At 42.1% G+C, this 17,619-nt stretch overlaps 1 protein-coding gene across 1 annotated transcript in view; it reads right to left on the bottom strand.

The window, feature by feature from the left end:
- The window catches only part of DCAF12 (DDB1 and CUL4 associated factor 12), a 40,353-nt gene extending 34,847 nt beyond the window's left edge, over positions 1-5,506 (bottom strand). The window contains exons 1-2 of the mRNA XM_029203000.1: positions 5,141-5,506; positions 3,800-4,054 (exon numbers count right to left, since the gene is read on the bottom strand). Coding sequence (XP_029058833.1) covers positions 3,800-4,054; positions 5,141-5,218 — 333 coding nt within the window. The 5' untranslated portion in view covers positions 5,219-5,506. The remainder of the gene's footprint in view (positions 1-3,799; positions 4,055-5,140) is intronic.
- Positions 5,507-17,619: the final 12,113 nt, after the last annotated feature.

Below are 17,619 nucleotides of genomic sequence, written 5' to 3'. Positions count from 1 at the left end.
TGAAAATCCTATGTACTTAAGCCTTTCCCCAAATCACCCTTGCAAATCCTTTCTAACACTCTCTTACTGAGTGGCTTCATGGTTCCCTGCGGTGGAGGTTCACCCTAGCTGCAAGGAGCAATTTTATCTATTATAGGTGAGTGAGTCCCTGAAAGTCAAAATATGGGAAATAAGAGTTCATGTCTAAAATTAAAAACCTCAAACTCTGCACACATTATCACTCTGCCTATCACCATCCTTCCCAAACCAACCCCTCTCAAAATATCCAATTTCTTGAATTGTTTTTGGTACTCTCCTGGTTTTCCTCTGACCTCCCTGCTCCCCCTGTAGCAGATCTTCCTGCACCATAAATGTAGGTGTTCTCCAAGGTTCTGTTCTTAACCCCCCTGTCAATATCAATGGTTCTTACCCATTTTTGGCTCACAATATTCCCTCCGAAAATGTAATGAAATCTATGGACTGCTCCCCTACACCATCCTCCCACATCATGCTCAGAAAATATACATCTAATGATATTTTTGCAATTTTAGGGAAGGTTTATGGAACCCAAGAGTAACTTCTCTACCCTCTCTCCATGGTAATAGAACAATTTTAATAATCCCTTATACATATGTGAATCCTAAACCACTAACTTCAATCTTTACCCCCTCTCAAACTTCAACTGATTGAAAGCACAAAACTAAACATTTTCTCTTCAAATGTTTTTTTGTTTCAAACGTTTTTCTGGCAAGCTTCTCTTATTTAGCTTTTCTGTATGGCTCTGTACATAACCTGAGTTTGTAACACTAAAGCGGGAAAATATACCTACCCATCCTGGTTCCCAAACCCACATTTCAATTAAGGTTATACTACCTCTCCTTCTTTAAATAATTTAGTAAAAATATGAGTGTTGTAATGTTGTTAATGATTAAAACATAGGCTGGGGAATTCCCTGGCAGTTCAGTGGTTAGGACTCCGAGCTTCCAATGCAGGGGGCGTGGGTTCGATCCCCGGTCGGGGAACTAACATCCTGCAAGCTGTGTGGTGCGGCAAAAAAAAAAAAAAAAGCAAAAAACATAGGCTAGCAATCTTATTCCTGTGCTTATTAGGCCCAGGGAATTCAGAGAGGTTGAATGGACTGCCCCTAGTTTGAGTGTTAGCCCATAGCACAGGGAAATTCCCACCCCACCAATCAAGCTACAGAATAATTTACAAAACCTCTACTGCTTTTTTCACAGATGACCCACTGCCTCAGCAAATGTTTCTATACTATAGCCCCAAGTCAGTTAACTTGGAAATGGCCTAACTTTTTAGCATGTTAGTTAACGCTAACAGTTAAACGCTTAGTTAAACGCTCATGAATACCCACAGCAGCCAAGAGAAAAAGCACTTCTAACCCGCAGATACATATTAAAAGATTATTTTAGAATATAAACAGTTGTGGTATACCTTTCCTACTGAATACATTTAAATCATTTCACTCATGGTAAAATTTCAATACATCAAAACTTAATTTACTATTGAGAATCCAACATGAACTCCTCCCTCCCCAAACTCTTCAGATATTATCCAAAGATAGTGCTAACTATTTAAGTAATTTTCCTTTTAAACTGAGGGAAGTCCCAGGGAGTGCCAAGAGCATTGGAAAAGGCTTTGGATTCATTATCACCACTACTACTTCTGAACAAGTAAGATACTGCTAACTTGAAATATTTCCCAAGATGTATACAGCTACCTTCTCAGCACTTGCATTTTACAGATGGGAAAACAAAGGCACAGATAAGAGAATCATTTGCCAAATATTACAAAGTTCAGAGAAGAACACTGTTCCTGGTTCCCAATTTTGGTTCTGAAAGCTAAGCAAAGAAAAACACTAATTATAAAAAGAAAAGAAAGCAAGACTCCACTTAAACACTTTAAGTCATGAGGAAACAGGAAGACAGAAAGAGGCGCATATCAAGAGTAGGTTAAATTACTACTCAACATTATTCTCACCTTCAAAAGAGGGTAAATAAATTCAAGAAGCAGGAGATTATGATGATTAATTCAGTTTAAAATTCAGCAACATTTGCTGGGGCAAAACACTATGATGGTTTGTATGGTTATGGGGTGTGAAATGAATTCCTCTAAGTGGAAGACTCTTTCTAATCCAAGTGACAACGATGACAGTTCTCTTAAACCAAGAGTAGTGACCTGAGAGACTAGGAAAGGAAGTTTTGTAGGAGCTTGCCACCACTATTTACTTTTGAAAGGCTTCTTTATAACAAGCAACCTTCAACAAAAGAGGAAATGAAAGCTTGGCCTCAACCACCATGGTATTATATCGTTCCTTAAAACTCATGTTTAAACCTTTACCTATGTCCTTTATAAATAAATACTTCTCCTAGTACTTAAGACTTTCTTGATCTAGAGCCATCTTCTCTTTCAATTAATCCAAGATGTGTTTCTGTCCAGGGTAAATTCACCCAGCCATTATGACATTTCTTGTCTGTTCACCCAGGGTGAGGTGAAAACAGAGAGCAGCTGGACCTACATCTGATCTTTTCTCACATGTTAATCAGAATCACTTCCCAGGGCTTCCCTGGTGGTGCAGTGGTTAAGAATCCGCCTGCCAATGCAGAGGACACGGGTTCAAGCACTGGTCCGGGAAGATCCCGCATGGCGCAGAGCAACTAATTCCGTGAGGCACAACTACTGAGCCCATGTGCCACAACTGCTGAAGCCCACGTGCCTACAGCCTGTGCTCCGCAACTAGAGAAGCCACCGCAATGAGAAGCCTGCGCACAATGAAAGAGTAGCCCCTGCTCGCCGCAACTAGAGAAAGCCTGCGCACAGCAACAAAGACCCAAAGCAGCCAAAAATAAATAAATAAATAAATTTACTTAAAAAAAAAAAATCACTTCCCACCTGTAGGCCCTGTTTTTTCTCACTTGCCATTCCTCTGACATCATGCTATTTGTGCTCTTCTGTTCTAATCATATCCACAATATCCAATCATGGATTGATATTTTATCCATGCCTTTAATTGTTCTGGTTAAATTTACTGATAAAATTTCCCCTTCGTTCACTTATAACTATCTTCTAAGTCATTCTACGTAAAAATACTCTCCTACCCATGTCATATTCAATTTTTCTTGCTACTGAATTCTTTTCAGAAGGCTACTTAGCAAAGACCAAACATTTACTGGGTTGGCCAAAACGTTTGTTCGGGTCTTTCATAAAATCTTATGGAAAAACCCAAATGAACGTTTTGGCCAACCCAATACATCCTGAAATATACCACCAAACACTTCCCTGCCCTTTCTTTTTTTTTTTTTTTTTTTTCCCTTGCCCTTTCTTATAGGAAATACATCTTTAGATTCTATCCCCTAAAAAGAGAGTGTTTGTCTTATTCCTATCTTTAGCCAAGTACGAGTTTAAATACTTCTACATATGCCCTTAGCCTAGCAGACAACACCTAGGTTTTCACTATCCTGTATCCTGAATGATGCCCAGACCATCATTCTTTCCTCTGAGGCCTGTGACTTAAAAGACAACATAAAAAGGGGGGGAAAAAAATCAAGAAGCAGTGGCATATCCATATGGCAAGAGGCCTAAAGAAACAGACTCCTCTGAAGACTTACCAGAAAAGAAATGTGGAAGTGGGAAAAGGAATAGAAAAGGGAAGAAGTCATGAACAGATAGGAGGGAATGGAAAGGAGAATAAGGCAATCTCCTCCCCCAAAGAACTAATGGGGAAAACCAGCAGTGAGAGATTTTAGGACATGTGGAGCCATATATCCAGAACTAGGAGATAGTTCACATCCACCCAGAAACTTACCGTGTTGCATTTTGTGCCACACACCACTTGCCTATGATTCAGCCACTGAGATGCAAACACTTTATTAAGTGTCCCCAAGTGAAACTCTCTCTCCTTCAGGAGGCTGGGAAGTTGCTGTGCTGCATAACCATGCAACACTCGAGAGTAGTTGGTTTCATTCTGTAGCCTGACTTCTCGGTTCTTCAGGTAGTACACTAAGGATCTCTTCACTGGGGGGAGTCTTTTCCTTTTGTGAAGTGAGTGATCCCAGCCAAACTGTGGAAAGCAAAATTAGAAATCACTGCTTTGGCTACCTTTGTCAGAATAAGGGATCCTACTGTATTAGAGAAATCACTAAGAACTCATCCTGCAGGATTTACATACAACAGAAATACAAATACAATGGAAGAGGAAAGTCAATCTAGAAGTCCAGTTTAACTCTTCCAACATTGAAAAGATGCTGCTCATAGTGATACCTATGGAAAACAAGGGCTGAAAAGGAAAGGAATGTAAGCAGAGAAGAGTATGAAAGGTTTACTAAGGCCTTTTATAAGTGAAGGATTCAGGTACCTTAAAGTTATCCTTGATAGAGAAGGGAGTGAAGGGCCGAGAGATTAACATACAGACCTCGGCTGCATCTCTAATGGGCCCCCTTCTCCCTCTCAGCCTGTACTCCCCGCGAAGCATGGACGGTGCAACCCAAGGAGCCCAACTGGGGTCCCAGGTCTTTCAGGGATGCCCTATCAGTGGCCGCCTTCCTGTCACCAGGTCTGCGCTCCAAGCAGTTACAGAATTCCAAAAATCAAACACCAACGGGGTGGGAGGCACGGGAAATCTGAGTCTGAAGGGACCCAGAGAGCAGGACAGGAGTGATACCTGGAACCTGCTGTTTCATCTAGGGGTCCAAGTGCCAAAAGGCCCAGCTCAGAGCTTGGGTATCCAAAGGGAGGCTCATTCCTATATGAGAGACGCAATCATTTCCCCTTCCCCGGGCCACAGGAAGGCGGACTTCACTGTCTCTCCCGGTATTTTACGGGAGGTTTTGTTCCCGATTCTCCTCGACTTCGGTTTCCCTTCCTCAGAAACCCAGTTTGTTTTCTTCTCAAGCCCCGTTCCCGGCTGCAGGCCTCCCCGGAATATGTCTCGTTTTCACGTTCCCCTTTAGTTCCTCACCCCTGCTGCCTATCTGCTTTTCAGTGAACTCCTGCTGGCCCAGTCCGGATCCTATTGACCACGGCTCCGCTCTTCACCCGCCCCCCGTCCCCCCAAGACCTTGGACCTCGTTCCGGTTCCCTGATTTGCGAACCCTATCCTCTGGGTGCCTCGGCCTTATCACCCGGGGCCCGGCCTCTCAGCCCTCACCTGTGGGCCCTGAGCGTCGCTCCCAGCTCCCGGCGAGGCGGGCGCTTTCCGCTTCCTGCTAACTGCTTTCCGGGCCATAGTGGGCAGCGCCGCCGCGGCCCCGCAGCCACATGGGGCGGGGGAAGCGAGCGGGAGCAAGACGGCAGGTCATATACTGGGCCCCGGGGCCGCGCACCTTAGTGCGCCCGGTCCAGAAAATGGCCCGGACCCCGGGCGGCAGTAGAAAAACAGGGAGGCAGGGAGGGAGGGAGGACCGGGGCCGGGAAAGGGAAGGGGAAGGGGAAGGGGAGACAGGAACCCGAAGCTTTCCGACGACCAAGTCTGGAAAGGACGGCGAGCGCCTGGAACCAAAATACCCTCTCCCTTTCGCCCGCGCTCCGTCATCCTCGCGCAGCCGCACTTCGTAGCGCGTCGCCACGGAGATGCAGTGCGGACAGAAGGATTGGGTTTAGGGCTCGCTGTAGCGTTCGCGGCAGTTGCTCAGCGGCCTCCAACCCTTTTTCAAGGGCCATTTGACTGCCGCTGGAGGTGGGCGACCTGGGGGCAAAGGAATCTGGGTTCTGGCCCCCGACCTCGGAGCCCCACCCTCCCATCCGCAGGCACCCGGAAGTGAGGGCGATTACCCTCGCTCGGGGAAGGAATCCCTCCCAACACGCCTTTACACCACAGTCACCGCTGGTTATCTCAAACAAGCGCTTCACGTTTCCCCAAACCTATGAAACCGAGCCCTGGCGCCAAGGGCTGGACACTGTGAGAGGAGGCATTAACTTCCTTTTCCCAGCCAGTAAGGTGGTGTCCGACTCGAAATCCACGCTGGGCACAGTCAGCCCAGGTCCCCCCCAACACCAGACCCAGGGCCTCAGGCCACCCTCTCCCCACTCCTGGGGAGCTCTCAGGCTTCATTTTCCACTCAGTCTTCTCCCTGCGCTGGCCTCCTCCCTGCCCCGCCTGACCCTCTGTGCTGCCCTAATCGCAGCAGCCTCTTAGTTACCTCTTCCTTAGCTGCAGCGTGGTACCTCGCCTCCCTTTAGAGTCCCGTGACCTGCCGGCCACACAGTCTTTTGTGCTCTATGAAATAGGCCTCCCTCCGTAATTTATTGTTTCTACGTCTTCCATGCAGTCCTAAGGTGAGGACTAGAACAGGGGACTGCTACTGCCTGCCTCTTCCTTGGGGCCCAGGTTACGTCTCCATAGGGCAGATAGGGTGAAATTCTGAACCACAAAGAGAGGAGCCTTTAACTTGTCAGTCCAGTTAGGACTGTCATTGGTCACCAGACAAGGGGGCTTCTTCAGGATTACCCTTGCCTCCATTTTCAGAAGATTCTGTACGGATTTGTGTGCCAGCTCCCACCTTTCCTCAGGCAAAGAAATCCTTTGAGGAAGCAGGAAGCTCTTCCTTGGGGCTGACGGCCCTCAGGCTGTAGTGCCCAGTTACCCGCTGATCCCTTCAGGCTTCAAGCCTCATACCTCCAGGGAGCTCTGTTGGCCCATCTGAAGTTCCGCCTACGAGGAGATTTGGATTTGTTTTCCAAGTGGAACCAAAGACCAGATTGAGACAGTGTCCTCCGCCATCCCAAGTCAGCACTGCCACTAACCCCTAATGCCACCTTGGGAAAGGCAGCTCCGTCTTACTTGGTCAGACCTATCCCTTCAGAGACATACACGCAGTGAGTGGGTCAGTAGTAGGTCAGCTTCCTTTTTTGAGCCTGTTGTTCCAATTCTGTCTTGCCTCACAATGCCCTGGATGACCTAGGACAAGAATCTGGAATTCCTTTGAGGATCTCTAGGTTTTTGTTGGGCTGCGCTTGGATCTTGGTCTCCTCTGCCAGTGTCACAGGCTGTAGGTTCATCCTCAAGGTTGGTGCACTTTCTTTTGACATCCCAGGAGCTATCCCCGAATGCACCTTCCAGCAGAGCTCACCATTTCTGTGGAAATAAAATAGAATGAAGATTTATTTGAAAGTTTAAAAGTTTACAATTGTTTTTAAAAGACTGATAATATGAACTATTGGTGAGGAGGTAGAATGACTAGAACTCTTATATATTGCTAGTGGGTGTGTAAATTGGTAAAAACAATTTGGAAGAAATCTATGGCAGTACCTACCAAAGCTAAACACGTGTACCTTGTGATGGAGCAGTTCTACTTCTGGTTGTAAACCCAACAGAAATGAGTGTTTATGTCTACCAAAAGGCATTTACAAGAATATTCATAGCAACTTTATTCATAATAGCCCTAAACTGGAAATAGTTCAAATGTCAATCAATGGTAAGATAAACTGGGGTTCCCATGACCTCTTCAGGTGCGATAATTTGCCGTAATTGGTCATTGAACTCGGAAATAAATACTATTACTGGTTTATTATAAAGGATTTAAAAAAGGATGCAAATAAACAGCCAGATGAAGAGGTACATAGGGTGAGGTCTGGAAGGGTCCTGAGCATGGGAACTTCTGTCCCCATGGAGTTTGGGGTGTGCTACTCTCATGGCACGTGGATATGTCCACCAACTTGGAAACTCTCCAAACCCTATAGTTTAGGGTTTATATGGAGGTTCTATTATATAGGCATGATTGATTAGATCATTAGCCATTTATTAACTCAATCCCCTGTCCCTCTCCCCTTCCTGGTGGTTGAGAGGGTGGGGCTGAAAGTTCCAACGCTCTAATCACAAGGTTGTTTCCCCTGGCAAATAGCCCCCATCCTAAAGTTACCTAGGGGCCCATCTTGAGTCACCCCATTAACATAAACTCAAGTATGGTTGAAAGGGACTTATTATGAATAATAAGAGCTGCTCCTCTAACCATTATCATTTGGGAAAAGAGTTTTAGGAGCTCTTGTGTCATGATCAAATGTATATATTTCTTATATCACAATATCACAGTAATAGAAGTCAGAATAGTCATTATTCTTGGTGGTTACTAGCTGGGAAGAGAACCCAAGGAGGCTTCTGGTGTGCTGGAAATTTCTATATCTTGACCTTGGTGGTGATTATACTAGTGGATACATATGTAAAATTTCATCAAGCTGTACATTTAAGATTTGTGCAGTTTATGTAAGTATACCTCAATATAAAGAAATAAACATTCTATGGGAATTCCCTGGTGGTTTGGTGGTTAGGACTCTGTGCTTCCACTGTAGGGGGCACAGGTTCGATCCCTAGTCGGGAAACTAAGATCCTGCATGCCGCACTGAACGGCCAAAAAAAAAAGAAACAAACAAACAAACAAACATTCTAGGGGCTTCCCTGGTGGCGCAGTGGTTAAGAATCCGCCTGCCAATGCAAGGGACACAGGTTCGATCCCTGGTCTGGGAAGATCCCACATGCCGTGGAGCAACTAAGCCCGTGCGCCACAACTACTGAGCCTGCGCTCTAGAGCCTGCGAGCCACAACTACTGAAGTCCGCACACCTAGAGTCGGTGCTCCACAACAATAGACGCCCCCGCAATTAGAAGCCTGCTCACCACAACTAGAGAAAGCCCGCTCGCAGCAATGAAGACCCAACGCAGCCAAAAATAAAATAAATTTTAAAAATAACTTAATTAATTAAAAAAATTAAACATTCTAAATTCTTTCACCTGGGTCCTTCCTCTGTACTTTATAAGAGACAATCAGGCTAGGAAGGGGAAAAATTTTAAAACCATACTGTAGGCTGAAATGAACCTGAGAGGACATTGAATTCATCACTTTGCCCTCAGCTCTACAAACAAAACAAAAATACTCTCCAGACATATGAAAACCTGGGAATCACCTTTATCTCTCCCAATTCCGTTTTTTTAAAAATTTTTATTATTGTTATTTTAAAATTTATTTATTTTATTTATTTATTTTTGGCTCTTTTGGGTCTTCGTTTCTGTACACGGGCTTTCTCTAGTTGAGGCGAGCAGGGGCTACTTTTCATCGTGGTGCACAGTCTTCTCATTACGGTGGCTTCTCTTGTTGAGGAGCACAGGCTCTAGGCCCGAAGGCTTCAGTAGTTGTGGCTCGCGGTCTCTAGAGTGCAGGCTCAGTAGTTGTGGCGCACGGGCTTAGTTGCTCAACGGCATGTGGAATCTTCCCAGACCAGGGTTCAAACCTGTGTCCTCTGCATTGGCAGGTGGATTCCTAACCACTGCACCACCAGGGAAGTCCTCTCCCAATTCTTGTACCCTCTTCTCTCACACACTCACACATCTATTACATCACCAAGTCCTAATTATTTTACCTTATTAGTATCTTGAGCCAATTCACATCTCTCCATTACCCTAGTCCAAGTCTGTCACCTATTGGTCCCACCATTTGTGAAGGTCTCCTAGAATAACTACCAGCATCCACTCTGACCTCTTTTGTTATTCTGTTCTGCAGATACTTATCTTTTTCAATGCAAATTTGAACAAGTCATCCCCATTCTCACCTCCAGGTTAACTTTCTTCAATGTCTTTCTCTTGCTCTGTGGATAAAGATAAAATCCTTAATCTGGCCTATAAGACCCTGCATGACCTGGTTCCTAACTTGACTCCAGCCACATCTCATACCATAGTCTTCCCCCTTCCTCAGGTCCAGCCATACTGGCCCTCTTTCAATCCTTCCTAACCAAAATGCTCCCTCCCGCCACAGGGCCTGTGCACAGCTTTACCTCTATTTGGTTCACTCTTTTGCCTCTTTGCTGTTGTAATATTTAGTCATTCCTTGGATCTCAGTTTAAACATTACTTCCTCAGGAAAGTGTTCCCTGGCCTCCTTGACTAGTAATCCTTCCCTTCCCCATTATCAGTTTCATAGCACCATACACTTCTCCTTTGTAGCACTTAACACAATTAAAATTTTACATTTATTTGTATGATTATTTGATTAATGTCTGTCTCCTCCACTAGAATATAAGCTCCTCAAGAACAGGAACTATGGTTATTTTTGCTACCATTGTATCTCTAGTGCCTAGCACATGCTAGCACTCAACAAATATTTGTTGAATAAATGGATAAATTAATGAATGAATGCAATTTGAAACTTCCTCCCAAGATTAAGAAAAGTGTCTCTGGTTTGTCCACTCATTCCCACATCTAATAAGAATCATTCATTCTTAGTAAATAATTTCTTGGACTTGAGAATCACCTTTTCCGTGACTGGTCCCTTCCTACCATCACTCATCTTTCAACCTGGCTAAGATACTCTTCTTCTGTGCCCTCACAGAAAATTTTCATGGTTAATTTGTCACACTGTATTGTAATGGTCTGTTTTCTCTCCCACTATGTCTGTCTCTCCCACTAACTTGAGAGCTACTCAAGCAAAGGACACCCTTATTCACCTCCACATCCCTAGTGTGTGGGAAGGCACCTAGCATATTTGATGTATTCCCTAGATGTCGAATGATTGAATGAAGAGTAAGTCAAATGTATGTTTTACAAAGTGCTCTAGGTATGTTCATGGTGGTGTTAATAGTAGGCATAAGGAAGAAACTGTGATGAGAGTAATGCTGCAATAACTCGCTTCCAGAATCTTGGGTAAATCTATTTACTTATTTAAGGTAGCTTTTTTTCTAATTAAAAAATAATATGTTCTCAAAGTATAAACTTGGAAAGCAAGAAAGGAAAAAAAAGACAAAAAATAAATTGCCCATAATTCCAGCCTCCGGATAGCAACTGTTTACATCTTGATGTGTGATCTTCCAATTCTTTTTTTGTATGTAACTGTATCTATATATCCATATATAGTTCTTTTAAAAGATTATTTCAAACTATACTATTTTATATACTTAAATTAAAAACTAAACAATTCCCATCTCCTTCACTTCAACCCCTCCAAATCAGTCCTTGTAACCATTCCATCACGATGCAATATGCTGTAGGAAGTCCATCAATGGGCGGGGGACCCAGGCCCTGCTAACCTCTTACCTTCTCTTTGTCTTGGTCTTGCCGGGAAGAATAAATAACAAGAAATACTATAAAGTACTTTGGACAAATTGAATAACTAATTCCTCTTGTTTATTTGCATAGATTCCTTGGAACAAACAAAGCAGATGTTGCTATGACACATTTCCCTTAATGTGTTCGAGCTAATTAACTATCCTTGCTGGCAAATGGCTCAGGAGGAAAGCATTTCTGTTAGGAAAAGTACTTGGAATTTTAATTCATACAAACCATAATAAAACATAGTAAAAAAAGAGACCTGGAAGACATAGGAACATGAACTGGCACAGTTGGTAAGTGCTTAATAACTGCTCTCTTGTGATGTAAAAATGTTAGAAGTCTCCAAGGCATGTGAATGGTAATTATTTCACCCCTGTGGAAATTTTTTCAGATCCTGGGGCATAGATTATTAAAGGTGGAAGATATTATAAAGATAGCTCATCTCATTAAACTCATACTTTTATAGAAAACTGAAGCCAAAAAAATCAAGTCACGTAGGCAGATAGCCCATGAGTGAGAAATGGAACCCAGGATCTCTGCCATTTTTTCAACTCTGCCATGTTAAACACCTGGGCCCAGTTGAACTTGTAATTGGTATTTATTTTAGCATTTTCCTAGTATTCTTATGTTTTCTCTTTATTCAGAACCTGAAGTATTTTAGCCAGAATATCAACTACTTTGAGACCAGAAATTCTGTTTCTGCATTTTAGGTATAATTTGACACACACTGATAGAATTTGTAAATACAGACAATTTCTAACCATTTAGGAATTGAAATAGTGTTTAAATTATCCAGGTTCCTTGTTTTCTCTTCCTCTTTACCCTTAAACAATCTCACTTTTATGTGTAATCTCAATAAGATAAGAAAGCAAAAGAAGAGATGAAACTTTTCCACTTATAAACTCAGTAATTTATTTGGAAAAAGCTAAGCAAAAAATGGCTCATTAAAAAATACATTTCACAGTGTCATTCTACCTCCTTCATACTTTTCCCAAATGCCTAATTGGGAATTAAATATAAATGTAAGAATTTTAAAAGAATATTATGTACAATTTTATTGAAGTATCTTTTACCAGCTATATCTGTTGTCTCAAATGCAAGGAAATCTTGGCATAAAAACAAACACATAAGCATCAGTTAATGATAGAAAAGTAGGGCTTCCTTGGTGGCGCAGTGATTGAGAATCCACCTGCCCATGCAGGGGACATGGGTTCGAGCCCTGGCCCGGGAAGATCCCACATGCCGCGGAGCAACTAAGCCCGTGCGCCACAACTACTGAGCCTGTGCTCTAGAGCCTTGAGCCACAACTACTGAAGCCTGCGTGCCTAGAGCCCGTGCTCTGCAATGAGAAGCCAGTACAATAAACCCATGCACTGCAACAAAGAATAGACCCCGCTTGCTGCAACTAGAGAAAGCCCACATGCAGCAGCGAACACCCAACACAGCCAAAAATAAATAAATAAAATAAGTAAATTTATAAAAATAAAAAAAAAAGATAGAAAAGTAAAATGACTTACAAAGTGGAGCAAGGATTCTCTTATCATTAGGCAATTACATAATAACATTTTTGCTCTGATAACAAAAATAGCAAATTTCCAGAAAATAATTAAAAAATAATTACCAAGGGCTTCCCTGGTGGTGCAGTGGTTAAGAGTCCGCCTGCCAATGCAGAGGACACGGGTTCGAACCCTGAGCTGGGAAGATCGCACTGCCGCGGAGCAACTAAGTCCGTGCGCCACAGCTACTGAGCCTGCACTCTAGAGCCCACGAGCCTAGAACCCGTGCTCTGCAACAAGAGAAGCCACAGCAATGAGAAGCCCACGCACCCCAATGAAGAATAGGCCCCCACTCGCCACAACTGGAGAAAGCCTGCACACAGAAACGAAGACCCAATGCAGCCAAAAATAAAAATGATTAAAAAAAATCATTACCAAGAAATAAATGCAATGAATTATTTTTTTATTTCCTTCCATCTATGGGTGTGTTTATTTTTTGAAATAAAATTGCACACATAAATTTCCCCTATTCTTTCTTTCTTTCTTCTTCTTCTTTTTTTTTTTAAATTTTTTGGCTACAACACGGTGCATGTGGGATCTTAGTTCCCAACCAGGGATCAAACCTGTGCCCCCTGCACTGGAAGTGAGGAGTATTAACCACTGGACCGCCAGGGAAGTCCCATCTCCTATTCTTCAAATTTAACATAATATTATGAGAACTTCCCCATGTTATTTATATATTTTCTGACAACATCGGGTTTTTTTGTGTTTTTTTTTTTTTGCAGTACGCGGGCCTCTCACTGTTGTGGCCTCTCCCGTTGCGGAGCACAGGCTCCGGACACGCAGGCTCAGCGGCCATGGCTCACAGGCCCAGCCGCTCCGCAGCATGTGGGATCCTCCCGGACCAGGGCACGAACCCGCGTCCCCTTCATCGGCAGGCGGATTCTCAACAACTGCACCACCAGGGAAGCCCAACAACATCGTTTTTAATGCTGGAAAATAATTCAATGAAAGAATATATCATACTTTAACTCTTTAATTATTGTTGGATTTTATTTTATTTATTATTATTATTTTTTTTGGCCACGTGGCTTGCAGGATCTTAGTTCCCCGACCAGGGATCAAATCTGTGCCCCGTGCAGTGAAAGCGTGGAGTCCTAACCACTGGATGGCCAAGGAATTCCCTACTGTTAGATTTTAGCCTGTGTATCCGGCAGGGTTCTCTAGAGAAAAAGAACCAGAGGATATATGTATATATTTATATATAATATAAGGATATTAATATTATATATGTATATATATATCTCAGAAGGAGAGAAAGAGGGAGAGAGAGATATTAGAGAGAGATTTATTTCAGAGAATTGGCTTACGTGATTGTGGAGGCTGGCAAGTCTGAAATCTGCAGGGCAAGCTGGAAATGCTCAGGCAAGAGTTGATACGGCAGTCTTCCTCAGGGAAATCTGTTTTCCTCTTAAGGGCTTTCAAACTGACTGAATGAGGCCCACCCACTTTATCAAGGGTAAGCTTCATTACTTAAAACCAACTGATTGTAGAATTGAAAAAAAAATTTTTTCCGGTTTCATTGAAACATAATTGACATATAACCTTATGGTGAGTTTAAGGTGTACAACATGATGACTTGATATACATAGATACTGCAAAATGATTATGTGAAAAATAGGAAGAATATATATTGATCTCTGCCTCTAGTTCCTGGCACAGAGCTCCTAAAACCCTGTAATTTCCTAAGTGATAAAGAGCACTAGGAGCATCTTTTGTTCTAATAGTTAGTCTTTGATCCTGTTTCCTGACAGGTTTCCTAAATCCCTTGGAATTTTCTGGGTGATAGCAATGTCTTTTGTTTTAATGAGGTGACTCTTGGTTGGCTCCTGGGGGGAGGCTAGTCACCAGAAAGACCAAGCCATGATTAGAAGCATGGAATTCTCATTCCCACCTCCAATTATCCAGAGGAGGGAATGAAGCTAATAATCGATCATACTTACCATGATGAGGTTGCCATAAAAATCCCAATAATATAGTGTTCAGGGGACTTCAGGTTGGTGAACACATCCATATACTGGGAGGGCAACACACTCCCAGCTCTACAGGGACAGAAGCTCTTGTGCTCAGGCCTCTCCCATACTACCTTGATGTATCTCTTCATCTGGCTGTTTATCTGTATTCTTTATCATATCCTTTGTTATATAATAATTCTAAGTGTAAGCATTTCCCTGAGTTCTGTGAGCTGTTCCAGCAAATAATCAAATCCAAGGCAGTGGAGGTCATGGGAATCTCCAATTTGTATCCAAGTCCAACAGAAGTTGTGGGTAACCTGGTGACCTACTACTTGTGATTCACATCCGAAGTAGGGGGCAGTTTGAAGGACTGAGCCCTTAACCTGTGGGATCTGACACTATAGTGTCAGAATTGAGTTAATTGCTTGTTAGGAAAAAAAAACACAGGAGGAAGATGGCAATTTTCTTTATAGATTACCACAATTAAGTTAAGGTTAACTAACACATCCACCACCTCACATAGTTACCTTTCTTTATGTGTGATGAGAACTTTTAAGATTTACTATCTTAGTAACTTTCAACTGTACAACACAGTATTGTTAACTAAGTAGAATATTGGCCATATCTACAAAATACCTCCACAGCAACACCTAGACTAATGTTTGATTAAATAACTGTACTACAGCCTAGCCAAGTTGACACATAAAACTAATTATCCCAGTCCACCCCTTGTCAACTTGACACCTATACTTAACTCCTTAAGCTATACTTAACCTCCAGATAAGGACAATAACAAAATCATACTTTTGCCTAACATAATACAACTATCCTGCATACAACCAAAAATACACCAGCTCTTTCCCCAGAAGAGGACACAAAATCTCTGGGTGATGTTCACTCTTCTCTTTGATATCCTGTAACTGAAATACTTTGATGTAAAGGTAACTTTATTAATGCATCTTATATTATATGGTAGGAGGATAAGAGAGGGAAGAAACAAAGATATTTGATACACATCACAAACATATTCAGAACAAAAAAGGGAAGAATTATGCATAAACTTACAGTCTTCTCCTTGTTTCTGCAACTGGTCATGTGGTCATAGCTAATAGCTTCTACCAATACCCATTCCATACTCCCTTTGCCCTCAGCAAGCGCCTCAGCTGGTTGTGGTATTTTGTGGTAGGAGGAGTTAAACCTTGATTCTTGAAGAGTCTGGGTCATAAGTAGTCCTGCCTGAATTGGGTTGTTGTAGTTTTCCATAGGCTTTAATTACAGGGCCTGGTAATACTAAGAGACTCCCTAAGAGATCACCTGTATTCCAGATGTAATCTTCCATAACTCCACTGTATAGTAGCAGTCCAACTTTCCCTTGGTAATCAGGATCCATCACCCCAGCCAGTATAGTAACTCCCTTCTTTGCCTGTTGATTGGAGGCATAAGGAGCTCAAATTAGCTGGGTGGCAGTCTTAACTTTGGTTCAATGGAATAGTTGTTATCTCCCAGCAGATGCATTCTTCCCTTTGGAACTAAGATTTCTAGACAAGCAGAGCATTAGGTCATGGGGACAGAAAGCAAACATTTTGCTAGTAGATTACTAGGCATAACAGTGAGGGTGCCACTCCTATTTTCACCCCTTGATTCCTGGACCTCTGAATATTGGATATTGAAGAAACAGTGCTAAATATTACATGCTGATTTAGAGAATATGTAGGTTCCTGGAGAAATCTTTGTGCATATCTATGATTTCATGGGATAAATTCCCAGAAGTAAGAGTACTAAGTCAATGGGTATAAGCATTTTTAAGGCTCTTGATAGATTGTGTCCCATTGTCCTTCAGAAAGTTCATGTCAGAGTTTGCACCCTTTAGCAGCATGAGTATTACCTATTTTAACGCATTGTTATCATTACTGCTACTGCATACTATCACTGTCAACTACTTTGAATAAACTGTTCTCAGAAGAACTTTCTGTTGAAGTAAATAGAAAATCTTATAGCCAACATGGACCAGATATTTTTAGGTATAGTACATTGATAGAGAAAGACCGGCAAGGTCTTTCTGGCAGGAAAATTGCTGCGCTTGTTGGAAAATTGATGCAATTATGATAAAGAAATTTCCGAAGCTACCTTACCCTCTACTTAATATCATCACCTCCAACCTCATTAGAGTAGGCAACACTCATTCTGTTTGCTGGTGGCCAATAAAAAAATGATCATACAAAAGCTAGCTTTGTGATTGGACAGACCCATTTATAGGTGAAAAAAACTAGTTTCCGATGAAGTAGGCAGTTCAAGTGTATCTTGCAGAACTGAACGAACAGGGAATTGGAACTGGAACAAGGATCCTTGTGTCTATTCTCATTTCTATATATCTGCCTAATTGATCGTTGATGTTTGTTTGTTTTGTTGTATCACACAGCAGCATGCAGGATGTTAGTTCCCTGACCAGGGATCAAATCTCTGCCCCCTGCAGTGGGAGCACAGAGGTTTAACAACTGGATTGCCAGGAAAGTTCTGATCATAGAGTTTTAAAGCACCAAACTTAAGGGTCTGGAAGCAGAAAAGGCAGCTAGGAAATCTGTTCATGTAGGGTAACATGGATTAAAAGTGCCCTACTCAAAGTTTTAACATAGTATGAATTTTTCATAATATTAACAATTTATTTTTATTTTCAAGTGTTGCTGATAATAGTATTCTGGGTTTTTAAAAAAAGAAATGGATAATAAAACATTTATGGATATAGAGCAGTCTCCCCTTATCCACAGGGTATATGTTCCAAAACCCCCAGAGGATGGCTGAAACTGTGGATAGTACTGAACCTGTATACACTGTTTTTTTCCTGTACATCCATACTTATGCTAAAGTTTAATTTATAAATTAGGCACAGGAAGAGATAAACAAGAATAATAATAAAATAGAACAATTACAACAACATACTACAATATAAGTTATGTGAATGTGGTCTCTCTCAAAATATCTTATTGTACATATTTAATGCCTTTTCCATCTTAACTAAGCACTTATCACATACTATGGCCATAACTTTTGCACCTAACATAGGTTCACCTAAATACATAAAGCAAATAT

This window comes from Monodon monoceros, unplaced genomic scaffold, assembly GCF_005190385.1.
Source record: "Monodon monoceros isolate NGI ecotype Baffin Bay Population unplaced genomic scaffold, NGI_Narwhal_1 Super_Scaffold_5, whole genome shotgun sequence".
NCBI classification, from domain to species: Eukaryota; Metazoa; Chordata; class Mammalia; order Artiodactyla; family Monodontidae; genus Monodon; species Monodon monoceros.
This window is presented reverse-complemented; position numbering and strand designations above follow the sequence as displayed.